The sequence below is a fragment of the Engystomops pustulosus genome, chromosome 6 (assembly GCF_040894005.1).
Source record: "Engystomops pustulosus chromosome 6, aEngPut4.maternal, whole genome shotgun sequence".
Taxonomy (NCBI): domain Eukaryota; kingdom Metazoa; phylum Chordata; class Amphibia; order Anura; family Leptodactylidae; genus Engystomops; species Engystomops pustulosus.
The window spans coordinates 64088624-64114357 of NC_092416.1; the positions used below are offsets into that span (position 1 = coordinate 64088624).

The 25734-nt window shown below is 48.6% G+C and overlaps 1 protein-coding gene across 1 annotated transcript; it reads right to left on the reverse strand.

The window, feature by feature from the left end:
• Window positions 1–10437: 10437 nt before the first annotated feature.
• Window positions 10438–11474, reverse strand: LOC140065724 (heat shock protein 30C-like). The gene has a single exon (XM_072113298.1). The coding sequence runs from the start codon at window positions 11305–11307 to the stop codon at window positions 10663–10665; it is 645 nt and encodes a 214-aa protein (XP_071969399.1). The 5' UTR covers window positions 11308–11474; the 3' UTR covers window positions 10438–10662.
• Between the last annotated feature and the right edge of the window lie 14260 nt (window positions 11475–25734).

The following is a 25734-nucleotide window of genomic DNA, read 5'->3' on the forward strand; positions in this document are numbered from 1 at the left end:
GTGACTGCTGGAGATTGCTAGAGACTTCTTGTAAAGTTCCTGCTGGAAATATTACATATATCTCCTCCATCAAGTGTCTGATTTTATTGAATTGTATATAAGTGAGAAACACCCGGGAATAAACTGTGGACAATATACTGCTGCAGACATTTCACCTGGACAAAGGAATATCCAGGTTGAGGCATCCGACTTTCAAAGATACCTTGAGAGAAAATACTTTATCAGTAATGTACATACAGCATAATATTTTGTATTATTAGCATTTTAATTGAGCCAATGTGCTTCATTTATAGGACCACAATTCCCAGAAGGCCACAGAAACACAAAGGCTCGAATTTAACCTCCTCACTCACTGCGCTGTACATGTATGGCGCAGAGGTGCAGGGGCTGTTTGAAGAGGGAGCTCTCTTCACACAAAGGTGGGGTTTGCTGCATATTGCAGCAAACAACCACAGCCAATACCTGCGATTGATGCTAGCCCCGATCACAGGTACTACCCTTACCTTGGCGGCAGCATTTAAAAGACATGTGGGCGCCACCATCTTTATTCCGATCGACGCTCCCCGGGTCATCATAGGGGAGCAGCAAGCAGTTTCCATGACAGCTTCAGGTCTTCGGCGGACCCGAGGCTGCATGGCATTTACCTTTTTGTTACAATGAGCCAGTGGCTCTTTGTAACGAATACAGTGTAAAAATGGCATATACTGCAATACAGTAGTATTGCAGTATACGGTAGGAATGATCAGACCATCTAAAGTACCCTAGGGGGGTCTAAAAATAGAAAAAAAAACCCAGCAAAAAGCACAAACATGTTAGGTATCACTGTGTCTCAAAATGCTTGAATTATCAAAATATAAAAATGGCTATTCATGGCGTTGAACCTCATAATGGAAAATAGCGCCCAAATGTCCGAAACGCTCCTGCTACACCGCATAAAAATGAAATATAGAGTGATTAATAGGTTGCACAGTTCTCAAAATGGTAGCAATGGAAATGTCAGCTCATTTTGCAAAGAATTACACCTCACACAGCTCTGTACACCAGTATGAAAAAGTTATTAGTGGTAGAAGATGGCAAAAAATGTTACTTTCGTACACATTCGTTTAATTTTTGAAAATGTATTAAAACACAATAAAACTTATATACCTGTAGTATAGTAGACGTATCATAGGAGCATAAAACGAAAGTGACCCAAATGCATTTTTATGCCAAATTACAATGTTTCTAGCTTTCCAGTACATGGCATAGAACAATAAGTAATGTCACTGAGAAGTAAAATTTGTTACACAGAAAACAAGCCTTCACACAGCTCTGTGAAAAAGTTATAGATATCTGAAGGTGGAGAGCGAAAAATGAACAAAAAAAACGCTTCGTCCTTAACGGTTTAAACCTTTTTACAGATATGATGCCCCTTTACTTCCCCAAACAGTAATAGCGACCCTAATCAGTGTCAGTGCCCCCCACAAAAATGTTTCTATTATTACTTTTTTATTTTGCCACAAAGAAATTGATTGTGTAAATGATGCAGTTATTCAATCCCATGTGCACGAAGCCCTAAGCAAGTAATGCATGGTGCTCCCTCTAGTGTAAAAATCTGTAAACTGCATTGGGTACAATTTGAAATTTACTCTCTTTTCCGATACTCACATATTTTCTTTGGTCTCTCAGTCTCAGTCTTTCAATCTTTGATGCCTAATACCATCAAAAAGCAGGTCTATCAACATCTAAACCCCTTCTTGAATGTCGCTTGACATTTCTGTCACTCATTTGTTCTTCTTGTGGTGCGCCAAATATATTAAGGGCTAGTCCCACAACATCACAGTGCAAATCACCGCTACAATTGGGCAACAAAAAACACCTTGTGCCTAAAATAATAATTGCCCAATTATGTTCCCAGCTCAGTGGATGAGATATTAAGATCCACACCTTGCAGAAATGGATTTATGAAGTGGATTTGAAATCTTTCCATTATATGTATTGCAAAGGGTGAGATCTGTAGCAGATTTGCAGCATTTCTGTAATTTTTCATGTAGAGCAGCTTCCTGTGCGGTGGTTTTCAAGTAGAAACAGTTGAAATTTTCTGCTGCATAATATCTGCGGTGTCTCAGACCTGTGGTAAGACATTTCTGCAAGTGGAATCTCAATTCTATATATCTGATTGTGGTTGTTCCTGCGGCAGATACCTGGGTATAATTTGGTATAATTAGCGTTATTTATAGCAGAATTCTATACCAGGCAAGATCTGGTGTACAATTAAGTTAATCCTGAGGCTCTTAGTATAGCGGTATATTGTGCGCAGATAAGAGGGACACACAATTCCTTATTGGCTTTCTGCCAGTTAAGATTTTTTTTTCTTTCCTTTGCTGCGCCTTGTGCGCCACACTTATGACGTGTTGGCACCACAATATTGGTCCTCTTCCGACACTCACGTCTTTTTTAAAAAAATGTTGTCGCTTGATTTGGCAATTCCGACACTTTTCTTGCACTTCTAGGTTCCCGACACTTGTTTGACAACATTTTCGAAAGCCATATAGACAACCTGAAATCTGGTCTACCAAGTTCTATTTTACCTTCATGAACGTGGACACAGTTCAGAAGCTCGGTTGTGGAACCCCGACAGAGAGAGGAACGGAACAAGAGAGAGATCCAGAAAAGGAGACAATGAAAGTGCGGTCAGAGAGATAGGAGGAAAACCAAGAGAGTGCAGTGTCCTTCAGGCAAATGGAGCGCAGCATCCTGAGGAAGAGCTAGTGGTCCACAGTACCGAATGCTGCCGAGAGATCCAGAAGAATGAGGAGAGAATAATCCCCTTTGGATTTTGCAGTGAGGAGATCATTGGAGACTTTAGTAAGAGCAGTTTAAGTAGAATGCATAGAGCGGAAACCAGATTGTAGGGGGTCAAGGAGGGAGTTAGCTCAGAGAAAACGGGAAAGTCGAGAATAGACCAGGCGTTCCAGGAGTTTGGAGATGAAAGACTGGTCTGTAGTTAGTAGCATTGGATGGGTCCAGAGAAGGCTTCTTTAGTAATGGGGTAACAACAGCATGCTTGAAAGATGAGGGAAAGACACCAAAAGAGAGGGAGAGGTTGAAGAATTTAGTGAGGTGAGAAGTGACTGCTGCGGAGAGAGACTGTACAAGATGTGAGGGGATGGGGTCACTGATGCAGGTAGTGGGGCGAGCAGAGGAAAGGAGCCTGGACACTTCTTCCTCTGTGACTGGCTCAAAGGAAGAGAGTGAACAGGGTAAGGTATCAGAGAAAAGTGGATTTATGGAGTTAGTGGACTGAGAAATTATTTCCTGGCGAATGCTGTCGATTTTATCTTTAAAGTAGGTGGCCGGATCTTCAGCCCCAAGGTCTGTGACAGGTTGCTGTACCTTTGGTGTTAGTAAGGAGTGAAGAGTATTGAAGAGCATTTTGGGGTTGTTAGAAAGAGAAGATAGATTCGCAAAATAGACCTGTTCAGCAAGATGGAGAGCAGAGTTATAGGATTTGAGCATAAATTTAAAGTGAAGAAAGTCAGAGGAAGTGCCCGATTTTCTCCACAGACGTTCGGCACTCCTGGAGCACTTACGAAGGAAACGGGTTTGTGCCGTGTGCCAAGGTTTCCTACATTTGTGTCGAAAGGCTTGAACTGACGGTGGTGCCATCTTATCTAGGGCACTTTTGAGAACATCATTATAAATGATTAGTAGCCAGGTTAGGACAGGAGAGAGAAGAGATGGGGGACAGCGATGGCTGCACAGTTTCTACGAGGTGGGGAACACTAATGGCGCGTGGGTTCCGGTATGTGTGATAAATGGAATTATTCTGTACCGGACAAGAACTATTTACAGTAAAAGAGAGAAGGTTATGGTCTGAAAGTGGAAAGTCATTGTTAGTAAAGTGAGAGACAGAAGAGAGTCGGGCAAAGACCAAGTCAAGGATGTTTCCCTCTTGGTGGGTAGGAGAATCAGAGAGTTGTACAAGTCCCAGAGAGGTAGTAAGTGATAAAAGCTGAGAGGCTGAAGAGGAGATGGGGGTGTTCATAGGGATGTTAAAGTCTCCCATGACGAGTGTTGGGATATCACACGATAGAAAGTGATGGAGCCAGGAAGCAAAGTGATCAAGGAACTGATAGGGTGAGCCAGGAGGACGGTATACTACAGCCACACGGAGGGAATAGGCGGAAAAGTCTGAGGGTGTGAACCTCAAAAGATGGGAAAGTAAGAGAGGGTACAGGAGGAATGAGCTGGAAAGTGCATCATGGAGAGAGGAGTATGCCTACCCCTCCTCCCTGCCTATTCTCTGGTCTGGAGGAGTGAGAGAAGTGTGAACCGCCATAAGACAATGCTGCAACCTAGGCGGAGTCATCCTGCTGGATCCATGTTTCGGTGATAGCCAGCAAGTCAAAGGACTTGGAAAGAAACAGGTCGTGACTCCAGTTTATTGCACACAGAGCGGGCATTCCAGTGGGCACATTGGAAAGGAGTTGTAAGACAGGAAGGGGAGATAGTAGAGGGGATGCATTGGATATTGATGAGGTTAGTAGGGTTCCTATGAGGGGTGGAAAGTTTTGAGCTGAAAGAAGGAGGACCAGGGTTTGGCGAGATATCACCTGCTGCAAGTAGGAAGAGAATAGACAAGGAAAGAAGATGATTAAGCGATTTAAGAGAAGGTGATCTCTGCTTCAAGGCAGAACCAGATGGAGTATGGGGGTTGGATAAAGTATAGAGAACATGGGAGGAGAACAATGGTGAAGGAAGGATGAAGAACAGATGTGAACGGAGGACACTGATGGGATAGATGGATGAAAGGAGAGGAGAAAAACAGGTAGAAATAGTACAAAGCCATTGAAGAGGTAGACAGACATACCAGATATGAAAATCGATGATTTGTTTGCATTTCTTTACAAGTTTACCTTTCTCTTGCCCTTTCTAATTGCTGCTTTTATAATTGCCATTCTCAAAGTATTGCGTGACACTCAATCTATAGGACACTCTAACTATAGGACGGTCTGCAGCCTACAGGCCACTAAATTTAAAGGGAAGGGGCAGAGCCATACTTAGGTTGTAAAATCATTAGGCGCCAAATGCAGGACACATGAGTGAAAGTTTCTCTTGCAAAGAAAAACAAAATTTCTAGATATAAAGATCAGTTAATTAAAGAAGATCAAACATGATTGTAAACTTTAGGAGGAAGAATTTGACGCAGGGATGGGTAACCATTAAAGACAGCAGATCAGGACACACAGATGAAAATTGCAGAGATAAAGCAGCAAGCAGGGATGGGTAACCATTAAAGACAACAGATCAGGACACACAGATGAAAATTGCAGAGACATAGCAGCAAGCAGGGATGAGTTACTATTAAAGATAGCAGATCAGGGCACACAGATGAAAATTGCAGAGACATAGCAGCAAGCAGGGATGGGTAACCATTAAAGACAGCAGATCAGGACACACAGATGAAAATTGCAGAGATATAGCAGCAAGCAGGGATGAGTTACCATTAAAGATAGCAGATAAGGGCACACAGATGAAAATTGCAGAGATATAGCAGCAAGCAGGGATGGGTAACCATTAAAGACAACAGATCAGGACACACAGATGAAAATTGCAGAGATATAGCAGCAAGCAGGGATGGGTTACCGTTAAAAACAGCAGATCAGGACACACAGATGAAAATTGCAGAGATATAGCAGCAAGCAGGGATGGGTTACCTGTAGAGGAAGAAGAGGAGAGATGGAGGTTATAGTCCATTAGATTGCCGCTTTTATAATTGCCATTCTCAAAGTATTGCGTGACACTCGATCTATAGGACACTCTAGCTATAGGACGGTCTGCAGCCTAGGCCTCAGCTCTCACTAGAGAGGCTGGTGAACAAACTCCTGAGGTTCACTCTCCAAGATCACTCCCAGTAATCCGACCATCTGTACGGAATCGTTTAGGCCGCTGCCTGCTGTTGGTTCGAATAAAGAACTGTAAGTTATTTTTGTACAACGTTGGCTCCGTCTGGTCCCTGCTACGGCTGTCACCATCCAGGTACTCATACTACAGACACTAAGGGGTTGCCCCAGGGAGAACCAGTACATCAGCCTCTCACTCATCTAATTTCTTGCACACACCACCCGCTGGAGACCTGCCTAGCTGTAGGACAGCCCTCTGGTCCCCATACCAAGCACCGTGACACTAGCGTGCCTAGGCCGCGACCGTCAGCCACTCCGGTATACCGGGCCCAGGCTGCCTCCAGGCCCCAAAAAAAGGCTAGGCCCCAGTGGGGGATGTTGCACTCTCGTCACAATTTAACATCCCAGTGTAAATTACAGCAAAATTCATGTGTGATAAATGCAGACTCTGCTACTCTATTAATAAATGTCTCACAATGTGCCCAGTCATGATAAATCCCCCCTTTATACAAATGGGGATTGCGTTACCAGAGGTCACTAAGTGGTCAGACGTACTTTTTAAAGGGGTAACTAAATGAAATTAATAGTGTAGATGTTTATATTAAAGGGGTTTTTGCACAAGGGCCCAACTTGCTGATCAGGGGGGTCTCAGTGCTGACCGTTCTGCTCCATTAATCTCTATGGAGCTGAAGGAAATTGAAGAATGCTGCTGCTTTCTGCTCCATTAGTCTGACGGAGTGATGAGCGGTCCAATAAACCCCTTGTTTTTATGATCTGTGGGGTTCTCAGCACTGAGGACCAAACTGATCAGCAAGTTAGGCAATATCCCATGTGTAGGGCCTAACTTTTGCTTGTGGGAAAACCCCTTTAAGCACACAACTATTTATTTAATTAACTTTATATTAAGCAAACCAGCCAGAGCCCAGTACACAGCCAGCCGGCACATGTCCCAGTATATAGTCAGCAGCTCCTGCCTCCCAGTATATAGCCAGCACCCCATGCCACCCAGTACATAGCCAGCCACTGCATGTTCCAGTATATAGCCAGCAGCCCCTGCATCCCCGTATATAGCCAGCCAGCACATGCCCCAGTATATAGTCATCAGCCCCTGCCTCACAATATATAGCCAGCCAGCACATGCCCCAGTATATAGCCAGCAGCCCCTGCCTCCCAGCATATAGCCAGCCAGCACATGCCCCCAGTATATAGCCAGCAGTCCCTGTCTCGCAGTATATAGCCAGCATCCCATGCAGACAGTATATAGCCAGCCAGCAAATGCCCCGAGTGTATAGCCAACAGCCCCTGCCTCCCAGTATATAGCCTGCAGCCCCTGCCCCCCAGTATAAAGCCAGCAGCCCCTGCCCCCCAGTATATAGCCAGCAGCCCATGACTCCCAGTATATAACCAGCCAGCACATGCCCACAGTATATAGCCAGCCTGCACATGCCCCCAGTATAAAGCCAGCAGCCCCTGCTCCCCAGTATATTTCCAGCAGCCCATGACCACTAGTATATAGCCAGCAGGCCATGTCACCCAGTATATATCCAGCAGCCCATGTCCCCCGGTATGTAGCTCGTAGCCCCCTAGTATATAGCCAGCCCCTGCCACCTAGCATATATCTAGCCACCCAGTATATTGCCAGCAGCCCCTAGTATATAGCCAGCCCCTGCCCCCTTGTATATAGCTAGCAGCCCCTTAGTATATAGCCAGCCCCTGCCTCCAAGTATATAGCCATCAGCCCTCTAGTATATAGCCATTAGCCCCCTAGTATATAGACAGCCCCGGCCATCTAGCATATAGCTAGCCCCCCAATATATTGCCAGCAGCCCCTTATATATAGCCAGCCCCTGCCCCCTAGTATATGACCAGCAGCCCTCTAGTATATAGCCATCTCTTGCCTTCTAGTATATAGCCAACAGCCCCCTAGTATGCAGACATTGGCCCCCTAGTATACAGCCAGCTCTGGCCCCTAGCATATAGCCAGCAGCTGCCTAGTATTTAGACAGCCCCAGTCATCTAGCATATAGCTAGTCCCCCCAGTATATTGCCAGAAGCCCCTAGTATATAGACAGCCCCTGCCCCCTAGTATATAACCAGCAGCCCCCTAGTATATAGCCAGCTACTGCCTTCTAGTATATAGCCAGCAGCCCCCTAATATATAGCCAGCCCCTACCCCCAGTATAGAGCAAGCTCCTGCCCCCTAATATATAACCAGTAGTCCATTCCCCCTAGTATATTGCCAACATCCCCTTTCCCTAAGGATATAGCCAGTAACCCATGCCCGCTAGGATATAGCCAGCATCCCATGTCTAATATTTTATAGCTAGCAGGCCCCTAGAATTTAGCCAGCCCCTTCCCCCAAGCATACAGCCAGCAACCCCCTAGTATATAGCCATCAGCTCCCTAGTATATAGCCAGTAGCCTCCTAGTATATAGCCAGCTCCTGCCACCTAGTATATATCCAGCAGCCCCCTAATATATATCCAGCCCCTGCCCCCTAATATATAGCCAGTAGCCCATGCCCCATAGTATATAGCCAGCATCCCCTGTCCCTTATTATATAGCCCGTAGCCCATGCCCCCTAGTATAAAGTCAGCTCATGCCCCCTAGAATATAGCCAGCATCTCAGGTCCCCCAGTATATAGCTAGCATCCCCCTAGTACATAGCCAGCTCCTACCCCCTAGAATATAGCCTTCACCCTAGTATATCGCCAGCAGCCCCCTAGTATATAGCCATTAGCCCCCTAGTATACAGCCAGCCCTTGCCCCCTAGTATATAGCCATACCCACAGTATATAGCCTGCAGGCCCTTAGTATATAGCCAGCCCCTGACTCCAAGTATATAGCCATCAGCCCCCTAGTATATTGCCATTAGCCCCCTAGTATACAGCCAGCTCCAGACCCTAGTATATAGACAGCAACCCCCTAGTATTTAGACAGCCCCTGCCATCTAGCATATAGCTATCCCCAAGTATATTGCCAGCAGCGCCTAGTATATAGCCAGCCCCTGCCCCCTTGTATATAACCAGCAGCCCCCTAGTATATAGCCAGCTTCTGCCTTCTAGTATATAGCCAACAGCCCCCTACTATGCAGCCATTGGCCCCCTAGTATACCGCCAGCTCCGGCCCCCAAGCATATAGCCAGCAGCCCCCGAGTATATAGACAGCCCTGGCCATCTAGCATATAGCTAGCCCCCCAGTATATTGCCAGCAGCCCCTAGTATATAGCCAGCTCCTGCCCCCTAGTATATAACCAGCAGCCCCCTAGTATATAGCCAACCCCTGCCCCCTAGTATATGGCCAGCAGCCCCATAGTATATAGCCAGCAGCCCCCTAGTATATAGCCCTTAACTCCTTAGTATTAAACCAGCATCCCCCTAGTATATTTCCATTCCCTGCCCCCTAGTATATTGTCTGACCTCTAGTATATAGCCAGCATGCCCCTATTATATAGCCAGCCCCTACTCCATAGTATATAGCCAGTGCTGGCCCCTGGTATAAAGTCAGCAGCACCCTGTGCCGTTTATGCCCAGCTTATAAAAAAACAGAGCGCAGGGAACCGAAGACGGAACCGGAGCGCCAGAAGACAGAAGAGGACCTGTGGGCTGCATCAGAAAGGTGAGTAATGAGATTTTTTTTAGACTTGAGTATAAGCCGAGTTAGGGTTTTTCAGTACATTTTTTGAGCTAAAAAACTTTGGCTTATGCTCAAATACATACGGTAAATGAAATGTGAATGGTGAGATAAGAATGGGGAAATTCATTATGCCTTCTCCACTCAGAGAAGTACACAAATAGCCCCTTTCGACCTGCACACCACTTTGGGTGTATCGGGTGGAGGGCAGAGTAGGTGGTGCGGGTTCATTTACTATAGCATTGGTCTAAAAATCTATAGCCGAAATCTCAGCCAGATCAGACCTGGTCCTACGTCCTATCTGGAACCTCTTAGTAAATACAGAACCCAGTGTGTGTGTGCACGTGTGTATGTGGGTTGGAGATATAAAATGCACGTTCTTAAAAAATTCTTTCCAATAGCTTTTCAATACTTCTCTCCTCCTCATCTCAATTTTGTCGTATTATCTTTAGATTATGTTGTTTTTTTATTTTCCATCCTCTAAGAGACCAGAGCAATGTTAACAAGAGTTTAATAATAGACACATGTAGTGTAACCACGTGTTATATAAGGAACCCAATATTGATAACAATGTAAGGGCCTATAATGTATCTGTAGAAACCTCTGGAATTTTTGTCTATTAAATTATAAAGGTGTATTTAAACCTATAAATTTTACTCTTCTTTGGAACCCCAAGCTCCATGGCTTTCTTTAAGGGTTTGTCTGGGTGTATAGATGTATAGATGTAGCAGAGCTTAACTTGTTATTGTACTTATTCTTCTAGACTACGTTGAACTAATTTAGATCAGAACGTTAATGTGCAGTCCTACGTAAATATGTGTGAATAAATGAGCTTTATATAACATGACAGAGAGGTAAGTATACTAGTAACCTCTATAAACAAATATCAACTAAACAAAAAATAATTGCATACAGTTTATTGAAAAATCCTAATCAATAACAAAAAATTAATAAAAAAGACAACAAAATCTTAACAGCCAATGGACATGGTGTAACAGATGTTGGGAACAGGAGGTGATATCGATATTTCCTCTATGACATTAAAAAGTGCAAAATTCTAATACAAAGAGGTCTATTAAATTGGGGAAATTCCCTATCACCTTGTTAATAAGTCCATGAAGAAGTCACTGCTCCCATCACCTTCTCAGGAAGAACCTGGACCTTTCTCCTGCTCTCCATTAGGTTGGCTGTTCTGGATCTCTGGGGGATTCTGTTGCCCCTCTACTGGATTCTGGATGACAGTGATGGGTATTGGCCTCTCTTGAGCAGGTGGTAGAGCACGGCGAGGAGCCTGGAAGTGGAGTCGTCCATCAGTGGACAGGGAGCAGAGGACATCTTCAGGGTTCACATAATCTGGGAGCTCAGCTTCTCTTCTCCACTCTCTATACTCATGGAAGTGGCCACCACACTCATCCTTCTTCTTCTTGTCATGTTTTCCGGACACTATCAGCCTCCTGCCTTCTGTCTTCACTGTCAGCTCCTCAGGAGAAAAGCCACTGACGTCCAGGGTGAGCTCATAGTTATCTTTCCCTTCCTTTCTCATAGAGGGCGATTCACCCTTGGTAGGAGAGCTCCTCTGGGTGCCTCTTCTTCTCATGTCCATGTCCAGGAGCTGGTAAGCCTGGTTGACTCGTTGCATTCTCCTCTCCAGGTCATTCCTCATGTTCATCATGTCATCCTCCAGCTGGCCGAAGATGAGTTGTGAAGCTGCTGGCCAGAGGGTGAGAGGAGACTCGCTGCAGGCACATAGATGACTGTGTGAGGACTGGAGGAGGCTGAGAGGAAACATCTCCTGGGCAGTGTCTCTGGAGCTTCTGCTCTGGATTCAGCTGAGGATTTTCCTTGTAGCTGCTTATTACTGCAGAACATCCCGGCTGTGTCATATATACTCACTGCTGAATCTTCTGGCAGCTTCCTGACACTTCCACATGTTCTCCACATACGGCATACAGGGGCGGAGACTCTGTGTAAGCACTGAATAACACATGAGGGGAGGGCGGAGGCGGAGCACATACTGGGAAAGTCACTAGTAGGGAGGGAGGGAGAGGGACCCAGTGACTTCTGGAGATTGCTGGAGACTTCTTGTAAGGTTGCTCCTGGAAATTTTAAATAATCTCCCCCAATAAGCGTGTAATGATTAACATTGTATCTGAAAAAACATTTTTTATCATGAACAGATCTCTAATAGAAGCTTCATTTTCTTTTTTTGTATCTGGTTTTGGGAAAGCTGGGTGGCACACATAAAATCACAAACATGGAGTTCTCCAGTTCTAACCAATTTCTGCGGTGTGCTGGTCAGTGGTGGGTGCTTGATGTAGAGATCAAGTGTTATGTCTCCCCTCTGTTGGTAACATGTATGGAAGTCAGAAGGACCTGGGATTAAACTGTGGGCAATATGCTGCTGGAGACATTCTACCTGGACAAGAGAGTATTTAGGTTGAGGAATCCAACTTTCCAAGATACCTTGAGGGATACTACTTTATCAGTAATGTACATACTGAATATTTTATTGTATTATTAGTGTTTTAATTCTGTCACTATGCTACAGGTAGGGAACCACATTTCCCAGAAGGCCTCAATTTGTAATCTGAGAACAAAAGCAGAAAGGCTCACACTGAAAGGGGTTTGCCTATGAAATAAAGGGTTGACCCTAAAATGTATGGGCTCCTGGTAGGTTCTACCTGGAGCTTATACATTCCAGCATTTTCATTAGGAGGAAAGCCCTGAATGTATGGGCTCCAGGTAGATCCTGTCTTTTGCCCATACAGTCTAGTATTTTCACCTAATGAAGTGCCTAGAATATATGGGCTCCTGGGTTGTGACAGTAGTATGGCCATATATATTTTTGTTTGATCAATGGGGAGCATTTATTAAAGCCAATAATTATATTATATAATAATTATTAAAACATAATTAACTTGCATTAACCAAACGCTGTAAACTGCCCAATCCTCCTTAAAGCCCCTATATAACAGAATGTATAAGCTGCTAGGAGGTCCTCCCTCCCACCTGTACATTCTAGTATCATAACTATGTTGAGGGGTTGAATAATAATTGACCCACACTTTTATGTTTAAAATTTATTAAAATATAACTGAGCAACTTTTTGGTTTGTAAGATTTATGCATCTGTTAATAAATCCTGCTCTTGTTTGAAGTTTGAAGGCTCTAACTTATTTGCTTCTTATCAAACCTGCTAAATCTGCAGGGGGTTGAATACTACTTGTAGGCACTGTAGGTTCTCCCTTCTGCCCATACATTCTAGCATTTTCAGTATGAAATCCCTTTAATGTATGGGCTCCTGGTAGATCATCCATTCTGCCCATACATTTTAGTATTATCACTATGAAAGCCCTTAGAATGTATGGGCTCCTGGTAGGTCCTCCCTCCTTCCCATACATTCTAGTATTATCACTATGAAACCCCTAGAATATATGTATTCTGGACTTATGAATGCATGATCTGTATGAATATATAATGTGAAGGTTTTGATGATAGTAAATGTATTAACTGGATCCAGATTGCCCACTATATATTTATGGATGTGCCATGATTATGGGTGCGTGTAGAACCTGAAACGCGTAGGCCTTGTCCCGCAATATGTAACAACTGGTGTTGCCATTGGGTTGTCATGCTCCATGTTTTAATTTCGGAAGAAAATAAAGATTGAAAGAAATTTTAACCAAGCCATGTCGGTGCCGGAGTGATTCTGTTCACACTCTATATTTATGGATGGTGGTTGGGGTCATTAAAGCCTGGGCCATAGCATATTTATGGTGCGGGCGTTAGTCCGCAGCAAGAGTGATCGGGCAGCCGTATGTCGGGTGCCTGCTGTAGGCAGTTGCAGAGGACCCTGCAGAGAAGACAGAAGCAATATTTACCGCTTCTGACTTTTCCTTCTCTCAAATACAGCGCTCAAGACAGGGAAGAGGCAGCTGACTGCTTGCATCCCAGTGATCACATGATTGAACATGTGATCACCAGGATTAGGGTGAACGACTTCTACTGGAGCTGTCTAGAGCAGTGGTTGCGAACCTATGGCACTGGTGCCAGAGGTGGCACTCCGAGCCCTTTCTGTGGGCACTCAGGCCATCGCCCCAGGACAGAGTTCACCAAACAGGAACAAATCCATCAAATCTTCCTGCAGTCCCAGGCAACTTAGAAGCTGCTCTCAGTGTGATTTTACAGCGACACTTCATTGACTGTTTGGAACTGCTTGAAAAGTGAGAAGATGTTGACAGAACTGCATTATCTTTGGAGGCCCTCATTCTGGACCCACCGTTCTATCTGTACAGAGAGACCCTGGAGAGAAGCTACAATGATAATCTGAATTTGCACTCCTTTTTTCAACTGTATTGGTGGCCTCAGGGGGGGCGATACAATTGAAAGATGTCGAAGAACAGGTAGCGATAAGTCACTGCTAAGTTGGCACTTCACAGTAAAAAAGTGGATTTTGGTTGCAGTTTGGGCACTCTGGGGCAGATTTACTTACCCGGTCGATTCCCGATCCAGCTGCGCGTTCTCTGTGGAGGATTCAGGTCCTCCGGCAATTCACTATGGTAGTTCCCCTGATGTCCACCAGGTGTCGCTGCTGCGCTGAATTCCGTCGGAGTGCACTGAAGTTCACCAAGCCAGGCCGAGTGCGGGTAAGTGCGTGTCAAGCGACACTTTTTTAAAAAAAATGCAGCGGTTTTTCCGAATCCGTCAGGTTTTCGTACGGCCACGCCCCCCTATTTCTGTCGCTTGCACACCGGCGGCGATGCGCCACAATCCAATCGCATGCGCCAAAAACCTGGGGCAATTCAGGGAAAATCGTCGCAAAACGAAAAATTCGAGAAACCCCCCGGAAAAACGCGATTTGGGCCCTTAGTAAATGACCCCCTCTGTCTCTAAAAGGTTCACCATCACTGGTCTAGAGCCAGCACAGCCCAAACACAGACAATTGTCTTGCTTACTGTGGTTGCAGAGCAATAAAAAAAACAATTACACCAAAGTTCCTGAAGATGTATTCAGACCTTTATGATATGTATCAGCAAAGGGATCGGTCTTCCAAGTATTTTTAATTACAGGAGGAGAATGTACCCTAGCTCTTCTACATACCTAGGTCAGGCCTGTAGGGTCTACCAGGTGGTTCTGAAGGTCCCACCTTATATTGGAATGTAAGGATTTCCAGGAGGTGCTTTCCGCAGTCCTTATATTTTAGCCAGCTTAGAGGTGAAATCTGCTATATGGGCCCACATAATGTTCTGATGCTAATATCTTTCTGGACTTATGAAAATATATGCTGCTAGGAGGTCCTGCTAGCCCAAGAAAGAAATATATTGGCCGATCTCGAGATCAACCAAATTTAATCAACATAGTGGCAGGCGGTGCCACAGGAGAGCCAGAAAAAGTGAGTATGTTCTTTATATTTTTTAAGCTCCCCCAGCCACATTTTAAAAATAAAATAAAACAACCCCTATAAAGCTTAAATCAGATAGGTATGCTCAGTCTGCGAATCCCAAACCATCTAGTAGCTGGACTTCAAGCATCATAGTCATATATGATGCAAGGAGTCCCTTCTTGGCCAAGTAACAGCGCTAAACTGCAAACATGATTACAGTATCAGCACTGCCGTTTTGCAAGAAAGTAGGAACTTCTTGCATCATATACCATTGAGTGCCGTCATAGGCACTGGGGCATATTTACATACCCGATTCCGTGCATTCCCCGATCTGCTCATGCACTCTGCCGCGATTCACTTGCATTATGCGCCCGATATCCTGTATGTGTGTTGCTTCCCCGCTCAGGTCCACCGGAGTACACCATCTTCTTCCCGGTGCATGTAATGCATAGCTTGCGACACAATTTTAAAGTAAAATCCGGTGCTCTGTCCGAATCAGTTGGATCGTTTGACGGCCCGCCCCCTGATGTTTCTGTCTCATGAAAGCCGGCGCCGATGCGCCAAAAAACCATCGCGTGCAACACAATCCCCTTCTAAATCCCTGTCCCAATGGCGCGTTCCCCGAAAACATCGGAAAACCCAATGCATACAGATGCTCTTGGTAGATGCTCTTTAACATGTATAAACTGTTGGGTACTATATACCATATTTACACATTGGTCCTGTCGACATCCCACGGTGCTGTGTCTGACAAGGATTTGAGTTTGCTGCGATTCACTAAGGTCATGCGCCGAGGTCAGCCGGAGTTCACCTGCTTCTTCCCGATGCTTGTAAGTGCTTGTCTTGCAACACATTTCTAAATATTAAATTCCGCGCATTGTCCGAATCAGTCGGATTGTCCCACATCCCTCCCCCCGATTTCTGTCCCGTGCAAGCTGGAATGGTCAATTAAACTTTCCAAAAAAAAAAAAGAAAATTTAAAAGGAGAGTTCCCCCCCTTCCCATACTACACTGGCAAACACTGGCCACCCCCCCTCCCCATGCACCACTGGCAAACACTGGCTGCCACCCCCACAAACCCCACTGGCAAACACTGGCCACCTACCCCCCATACCCAACAGTTGCCGTTCCCACCCATACCCAACTTGAAAACACTGGCCGCTCCTTCCCCCATACCCCACTAGTAAACACTGGCCACCCCCCCCATTCCTAACTGGCAAACACTGTCTGCCCACCCATACCCCACAGGCAAACACTTGCCGCCCCCCCATACCCCACCTGCAAACACTGGCTGCCCCTTCTCCCATACCCCACTGGCAAACACTGCCCCCTCACACCCAACTGGGAAACTCTGGCGCCCCCCCCCCCACATCCCACTGGCAAACACTGGCCGCCCCCCATACTCCACTGGCAAACACTGGCTGCCACCCCACAAACCCAACTGGCAAACAGTGGCTGCCCCCAATCCCAATGGCAAACATCGGCTGCCCCCCCATGCCCCACTGGCAAGAGCTGGCCATCCCCATACTACACTGGCAAACAATGGCCGCCCCCCAATACCCCACTGGCAAACACTGGCCAGCCCCAGCTCCCCCATACCCTATTGGCAAACACTGGACACCCCCCATACCCCATTGGCAAACACTGGACACCCCCCCCCCATACCTCAGATGGCAAACACTGGCCACCCCTCCCCATACTTCAGTGACAAACACTGGCTGCTGCCCCCCAAACCCAACAGGCAAAAACTGCCCCCCCAACCACACTGGCAAACATTGCCCCCCCCCCATGTCCCACTGGCAACACTGGCTGCTGCCCACCCAATACCCCAATGGCAAATACTCCCCCCTCAGACCCAACTGGCAAACACTGGCTGCCCCCCCATACCCAACAGGCAAACACTGGCCACCCCCCCCAAACCCCGCTGGAAAACACTGGCCACTCCCCCCATAGCCGACTGGCAAACACTGGCCACCCCCCATACTCCACTGGCAAACACTGGCCACCCCCACCCCCAATAACTCACTGGCAAACAGTGCCCACCCATCCCCCACTGGCAAACACTGGCCAACCTCCATTCCCCACGGGCAAATACTGGCTACCCCCCCATAGCCCACGGGCAAACACTTGCCGTCCTGGCAAACACATGAAACCCCCACCCCCGATACCTCACTGGCAAACACTGGACACCCCCCATACACCACTGGCAAACACTGGACACCCCCCATTCCCAACTGGCAAACACTGGCTGCCCCTCCATACCCCACAGGCAAACAGTTGCCACCCCCTCCCATACCGCACTGGCAAACACTGGCCTCCCCCACATACCGCACTGGCAAACACTGGCTGCCGCCCCACAAACCCAACTGGCAAACACTGGCTGCCCCCCAACCCCAATGGCAAACATCGGCTGCACCCCCATGCCCCACTGGCAAAAATTGGCCACCCCCATACACCACTGGCAAACATTGGCCGTCATCCTCCCCCCATACTGCACTGGCAAACACTGATCATTGCCCTCTTATACCCAAAGGGCAAACACTGGCGGCCTAACCCCCATACCCAACAGTTGCCATCGTCCCATACACAACTGTCAAACACTGGCCGCTGCCCCCCCCCCATACTGCACTGGCAAACACTGGCCACCCCCCCACACAACACTGGAAAACACTGGCTGCCACCCCCCCTCACTCAACTGGCAAACACTGCCTGTCGCCCCCTTATACACAACTGGCAAACACTGGCCGTCCTACCCCTCATAACCAACAGTTGCCTCACCCCCCAATCCCAACTGGCAAACACTGGCCACTCCCCCCATACCCCACTGGCAAACAATGCCCTCTGCCCCCCCATACCCAACTGAACAAACAATGGCGGCCCCCCCCATACCCAACAGGCAAATACTAGTTGCCCCCCATACCCCACTGGCAAACACTGGTCACTCCCCCCATACTCCACTGGCAAACACCCTCCCCACAACACTGGCAAACACTGGTCACCCCCCCCCCCCACAACACTGGCAAACACTGGCCACCCCCAACTCCCCCATACCCCATTGGCAAACACTGGACGCCCCCCCCCCCCATACGCCAGCTGGTAAACACTGGCCACCCCTCCCCATACCCCACTGGCAAACACTGGCTGCGGCCCCCAAACCCAACGGCAAAAACTGGCAGCCCCCCAACCCCACTGACAAACATTGGCCACCCCACCATGTCCCACTGGCAAACACTGTCCACCCCCCATAACCCACTGGCAAACACTGGCCACCGCCCCCCAATAACCTAATGGCAAACACTGCCCCCTCAGACCCAGCTGCCAAACACTGGTGGCCCCCCCATACCCCACTGGCAAACACTGGCTGCCGCCTCACAGACAGAACTGGAAAACACTGGCTGCCCCCCCAACTCCAATGGCAAACATTGGATGGCCCCCCATGCCCCACTGCCAAACACTGGCCACCCCCATACTCCACTGGCAAACTCTGGCCTCTCCCCCCCCTACACCCCACTGGCATACACTGGCCGTCGCCCCCTTATATCCAACTGGCAAACACTGTCCGCCTACCTCCCATACCCAACAGTTTCCCCATACCAAACTGGAAAGCACTGGCCGTCCCCCATACCTCACTGGCAAACACTGGCCTCTGCCCGCCCATACCCAACTGACAAACACTGGCAGCCCCCCTCATACCCCACAGGCAAATACTGGTTGCCCCCCCATACCCCACTGGCAAACACTGGCCACTGCCCCCATCCTCCACTGGCAAACACTGGCTGACTCCCCCCCATACCCTACTGGCAAACACTGGCCGCCCCCCCCTTATCCCACTGGCAAACACTGGCCACTGCCCCCTTATACCCAACTGGCAAACACTGGCCTCCGCCCCCCCATACCCAACTGACAAAAATTGGCACCCCCCCCCCCATACCCCACTGGCAAACACTGGCTGCCGCCCCCCCCCACACACCCAACTGGCAAACGATGGCCACGCCCCCTTATACCCAACTGACAAACACTGACCGCTGCCCCCTATACCCAACAGTTGCCGTCCCCCCATATCCAACTGGCAAACACTGCCCCCCCCATACCCCACTGGCAAACACTGGCGGTCCCCCCAAACCCCACTGGCAAACACTGGCCACTCCCCCATACTCCACTGGCAAACACTGCTCCCCCATACCCCACTGGCAAACACCGGCCGCCGCCCCCCATACCCATCTGGCAAACACTGGCCGCTGCCCCCCATACCCATCTGGCAAACACTGGCCGCAGCCCCCCATACCCATCTGGCAAACACTGGCTGCCGCCTCCCATACCCAACAGTTTCCGTCCCCCCATTGCCAACTGGCAAACACTGGCTGCCCCCCCCCCCATAACCCACTGGCAAACACTTTCCTCCGACCCCCCTGTGCCCCACTGGCAACTGGCAAACACTGCCCCCCCATACCCCACTGGCAAACACTGGCGGTCCCCCCAAACCTCATTGGCAAATACTGGTTGGCCTCCCATACCCAACTGGCAAACACTGGCCACTCCGCCATACCCCACTGGCAAACACTGCTCCCCCATAACCCACTGGAAAACACTGGCGCCACCCCCCATACCCATCTGGAAAACACTGGCCACTGCCTCCCATATCCATCTGGCAAACACTGGCCGCCGCCCCCCGTACCCATCTGGCAAACACTGGCTGCTGCCTCCCTTACCCAACAGTTTCCGTCTCCCCATAGCCAACTGGCAAACACTGGCTGCCCCCCCCATAACCCACTGGCAAACACTTTCCTCCGACCCCCCATGCCCCACTGGCAAACACTGGCCACTCCCCCATACCCCACTGGCAAACACTGTCCCCCCATACCCCACTGGCAAACACTGGTCGCTGCCCCCAATACCCATCTGGCAAACACTGGCTGCCGCCCCCCCCACCTCTGGTAAACACTGGCCGCCGCTATCCTTTATACCCAACTGGCAAAGACTGGCCACCCCCCATTACCCCACTGGCAAACACTGCCCCTCCCAAACCCCACTGGCAAACAATGGCCGACGCCCCTCATACCCAACTGGCAAACACTGGCCGCCCCCCATAGCCAACAGGCAAACACTGGCCAACCCCCTCATATCCCACTGGCAAACAATGCCTACCCATACTCCACTGGCAAACACTGGCCTCCGCCCCATACACAAATGGCAAACACTGACCACCCCACCCCCCGTCATAGCCGACTGGCTCTGTCCGCCCCACCCCATATTCCACTAACAAACACTGTCCTCTCATACCCAAATGGCAAACACTGGCCACTCATACCTCACTGGCAAGCACTGGTCGCCGACCCCCCATACCCAACTAGAAAACACTGGCCGCCCTCCCCCCCATACCCCACTGGCAAACTCTGCCCCTCCTATACCCCTCTGCCAGCCCCCCATATACCTTCCTGGCAAACACTGGCCGCCGCCGCCTCCTCCCAACCCCACAGGCAAACACTGCCCCCCCCCCAACCGGCAAACACAGGCCACTGCACCCCATACCCATCTGGCAAAAACTTATTTAATATCAGTGACTTAATAAACACTTTATTGAATATTTAATAGCCAGGTGAAGATATTTTCTCTCATCCAACTTCAAGGCGAATTCACATGACAGTACATGGGACATACATACGGGCGCAAGCATGTGGCCATGTATACGTCCCCATAGACAGCAAAAGGCACATGGAGTGGTACGGTGCTGCACGTGTGTGACATCATACCGCTCCGAACACGGGGAAAAGATAGAACATGTTCTATTTTTCCCAGTATATATGGCCATGCGACATACATCTCTATGGAGAGGGGAGGTGTCCCCCCTCCTCGTGTATGTTTATCTGAATTTGTCCTAAGTCCTAGAACACTTCTCTGCATGTCTTTAACAGATCTCCTTGCACACTCAGACCAACAACTTCAGGGCTTCTTTTTGGGCAACTCAAAGTTGACACAACATGGACATGAAAAGAGCTGATCAGACCCAATCTAATTTTAAGGGTGAATCTCCATCTTTGATAAAGGAAGTGAAAGAAAGCTGTCTCTGAAAAGCAAATAGTGAAGGCAGGAGAATTATGACAAGAAGAAGGATGAGCATAGAGACGTCTATGAGTATAGAGTGGAGGAGAGAAGCGCTGGATTATACAGATGGATGGAGAGGATGTGAATCCTGCAGATGTCCTCTGCTCCCTGTCTACAGATGGATGTCTCCACTTCCAGGCTCCTTGTCATGCTCTTTAACCTGTTGAAGAGAGGCCAATACCCATTTCTGTCATCTACAACCTAGTTTAGGGGCAACAGAACCCTCCCAGTGGATCCCCAAAGATGAAGAACAGCCAACCTGAGCAGGAGAAATATCCAAGCTTTTTGTGAGAAGGTGATGGGAATTATGAAACGCACCAGGACGTACTATAGGACGCACTCCAACCTGCAACAGGATGTACTATAATGGTCTGGTGCTGCGGGGGATGTACGGCAAGAGCTTACGGGCTGAGCTCTCTACATATACAGCTGGTGTCAGCTGCCGTGGTTGGTGCTGGCACAAACCCGACAGTGGCACCAAACTTACCATGGGTACCGCGATCCTGGATGGCTGATCGCTGCCCCCCTTGACGTCATTGGAGGGTGGTGATTGGTTATCATGGATGCCTACAATCTCATTGAGACTTGTAGGCTTCCCATATGTAGGGAACTCTAATAGCCAGCAGATGGCAGGCTATTAGAGATCAGCAGTAAAATTGCTTAGCAATCAGACCCTGCAGGATTAAAGTACCCTGGAGGGTCTGAAATAATGGTAAAAATTTAAAAATATATAGATAAATAAAATGTAACAAAAGTAAAAGTTTAAATCACCCCCTTTCCCTAGAACACATATAAAAATAAACAGTAAAAATCGTAAACATGGTAGGTATTGCTGCGTTCTGAAATGACCGTTCTATCAAAATATAAAAAAGATTATTCCCTGCCGTGAACACTGTAACGGAGAATAGCCCAATGCCCAAATCACTACTTTTTTCCTATTTTGCATCCTTGAATATTCCTATATTGAATATAAGCTGTGGCCGCGCACCCGCAGGTCTGGGGTGTGGAGTACTGGGGTGTGGAGTAGCCGCGACGTGTAGCCTCATGTCCGGCTACTCCACGCCCCAGTAGCCGCTTAAATAAATTTACATATCCACCGATTAAAGTTTTCTTAAAGATAGCCGGGACGTGAAGATTAGCCCAAAAAAGGGCTATCCTGATGTCCCATTCATCCACCTACCACCCATTCTACCTTTATAGGTAGAATCGTGGTGGTAGGTTCCCTTTAAGTGTTATATCTTTTTTCAATAAACTTCTAAACTGGATTATTATTTTAATGTCTTCTTACAATCCAGCGTTTAAGGGCTCATTCAAATGAATGTAATGGGGGCCGATATGGACCTTATTGGTCCCCATTGAAATCTATAGTGTGGTAAGCACATGTTGTCTCACGTGACCATGCACAGGGTATATAGGACATGTCCTCCTCCTCTCCAGCACGTGGCTTTAGCCCAGGCGAAACATATGTCATGTCAATGTACCCTGTAATATCTGCTTGGTTTTGGGGTGCCAGCTAACATTAAATTAACAACAATATTCAATGGATCTTTATAGGGGATTTATTAAGGGTACAATACCGGTAAATATACATAGAGGGTAAACTAACTAAGGGACAGAGAGATGGTAGGGGAGGACAGGGGCGTCGCTAGGTCAAAAGATCCGGGGCTCGTGCCCCGGATCTTTTGGCCAGTGCCCCGAATCTCCTCGGGTCAGCAGATCATCTGCCCCGCTGCCCGGGAGATTCCTTCCCTCTCGTTCTCATCACGATCTGTGTCCTCAGATCGTGATGAGAACGATTGCAGGCGCTGCTTTCCCCTGCAAGGACCTTACCTCCGGGAGTTCCAGAGGCTCAAGGACCTGTGATGATGTCATGATCACATGACCTGCAGGGGAAAGCAGCGCACAGAAAGAGAGAGAGCTGCATCTGTGAGGTGAGAAACATGATAGGGACTAGGGAAGGGGGAGAACATTGTGAGGCACATTATTTCCTGGGGGGCTGTGTGAGGCACATTATTTCCTGGGGGACTGTGTGAGGCACATTACTTACTGGGGAGCTGTGTGAGGCACATTATTTCCTGGGGGGCTGTGTGAGGCACATTATTTCCTGGGGGGCTGTGTGAGGCACATTATTTACTGGGGGGACTGTGTGAGGCACATTACTTACTGGGGGGGGGGGGCTGTGTGAGGCACATTACTTACTGGGGGACTGTGTGAGGCACATTATTTACTGGGGGGCTGTGTGAGGCACATTATTTACTGGGGGGCTGTGTGAGGCACATTATTTACTGGGGGGATTGTGTGAGGCACATTACTTACTGGGGGACTGTGTGGTCACATTACTTACTGGGGGGCTGTGTGAGAAACATTACTTACTGGGGGGCTGTGTGAGGCACATTATTTACTGGGGGGCTGTGTGTGAGGCACATTACTTACTGGGGGGCTGTGTGAGGCACATTATTTCCTGGGGGGCTGTGTGAGGCACATTACTTACTGGGGGGCTGTGTGAGGCACATTACTTACTGGGGGGACTGTGTGGGCACATTACTTACTGGGGGGACTGTGTGAGGCACATTACTTACTGGGGGGCTGTGTGTGAGGCACATTACTTACTGGGGGGCTGTGTGAGGCACATTATTTCCTGGGGGGCTGTGTGAGGCACATTACTTACTGGGGGGCTGTGTGAGGCACATTACTTACTGGGGGGCTGTGTGGGGCACATTATTTCCTGGGGGGCTGTGTGAGGCACATTATTTCCTGGGGGGCTGTGTGAGGCACATTATTTACTGGGGGTCTGTGTGAGGCACATTATTTACTGGGGGGCTGTGTGAGGCACATTATTTACTGGGGGGCTGTGTGAGGCACATTATTTCCTGGGGAGCTGTGTGAGGCACATTATTTACTGGGGGGACTGTGTGAGGCATATTATTTACTGGGGGGGACTGTGTGAGGCACATTATTTACTGGGGGGACTGTGTGAGGCACATTATTTCCTGGGGGGACTGTGTGAGGCACATTATTTCCTGGGGGCTGTGTGAGGCACATTATTTACTGGGGAGCTGTGTGAGGCACATTATTTACTGGGGGGCTGTGTGAGGCACATTATTTCCTGGGGAGCTGTGTGAGGCACATTATTTCCTGGGGGGACTGTGTGGGCACATTATTTCCTGGGGGGCTGTGTGAGGCACATTATTTACTGGGGGGCTGTGTGAGGCACATTATTTCCTGGGGAGCTGTGTGAGGCACATTATTTCCTGGGGGGACTGTGTGGGCACATTATTTCCTGGGGGGCTGTGTGAGGCACATTATTTACTGGGGGGCTGTGTGAGGCACATTATTTCCTGGGGGCTGTGTGAGGCACATTATTTCCTGGGGAGCTGTGTGAGGCACATTATTTCCTGGGGGGACTGTGTGGGCACATTATTTCCTGGGGGGCTGTGTGAGGCACATTATTTACTGGGGGGCTGTGTGAGGCACATTATTTCCTGGGGGGCTGTGTGAGGCACATTATTTCCTGGGGGGCTGTGTGAGGCACATTATTTACTGGGGGACTGTGTGAGGCACATTATTTACTGGGGGGACTGTGTGAGGCACATTATTTACTGGGGGGACTGTGTGAGGCACATTATTTACTGGGGGGACTGTGTGGGGAACATTATTTACTGGGGAGCTGTGTGAGGCACATTATTTCCTGGGGAGCTGTGTGAGGCACATTATTTACTGGGGGGCTGTGTGAGGCACATTATTTCCTGGGGAGCTGTGTGAGGCACATTATTTACTGGGGGGCTGTGTGAGGCACATTATTTACTGGGGAGCTGTGTGAGGCACATTATTTACTGGGGGGCTGCGTGAGGCACATTATTTCCTGGGGAGCTGTGTGAGGCACATTATTTACTGGGGGGCTGTGTGAGGCACATTATTTCCTGGGGAGCTGTGTGAGGCACATTACTTACTGGGGGGCTGTGTGAGGCACATTATTTACTGGGGGGCTGTGTGAGGCACATTATTTCCTGGGGAGCTGTGTGAGGCACATTATTTACTGGGGGGACTGTGTGAGGCACATTATTTCCTGGGGGCTGTGTGAGGCACATTATTTACTGGGGAGCTGTGTGAGGCACATTATTTACTGGGGGGCTGTGTGAGGCACATTATTTCCTGGGGAGCTGTGTGAGGCACATTATTTCCTGGGGGGACTGTGTGGGCACATTATTTCCTGGGGGGCTGTGTGAGGCACATTATTTACTGGGGGGCTGTGTGAGGCACATTATTTCCTGGGGAGCTGTGTGAGGCACATTATTTCCTGGGGGGCTGTGTGAGGCACATTATTTACTGGGGGGCTGTGTGAGGCACATTATTTCCTGGGGGGCTGTGTGAGGCACATTATTTCCTGGGGGGCTGTGTGAGGCACATTATTTACTGGGGGACTGTGTGAGGCACATTATTTACTGGGGGGACTGTGTGAGGCACATTATTTACTGGGGGGACTGTGTGAGGCACATTATTTACTGGGGGGACTGTGTGGGGAACATTATTTACTGGGGAGCTGTGTGAGGCACATTATTTCCTGGGGAGCTGTGTGAGGCACATTATTTACTGGGGGGCTGTGTGAGGCACATTATTTCCTGGGGAGCTGTGTGAGGCACATTATTTACTGGGGGGCTGCGTGAGGCACATTATTTCCTGGGGGGCTGCGTGAGGCACATTATTTCCTGGGGAGCTGTGTGAGGCACATTAT

Bases quoted from the DNA above. Each gene is read 5' to 3' on its own strand.
- LOC140065724 (XM_072113298.1), bottom strand. From the start codon at position 11,307: ATGTTTCCTCTCAGCCTCCTCCAGTCCTCACACAGTCATCTATGTGCC.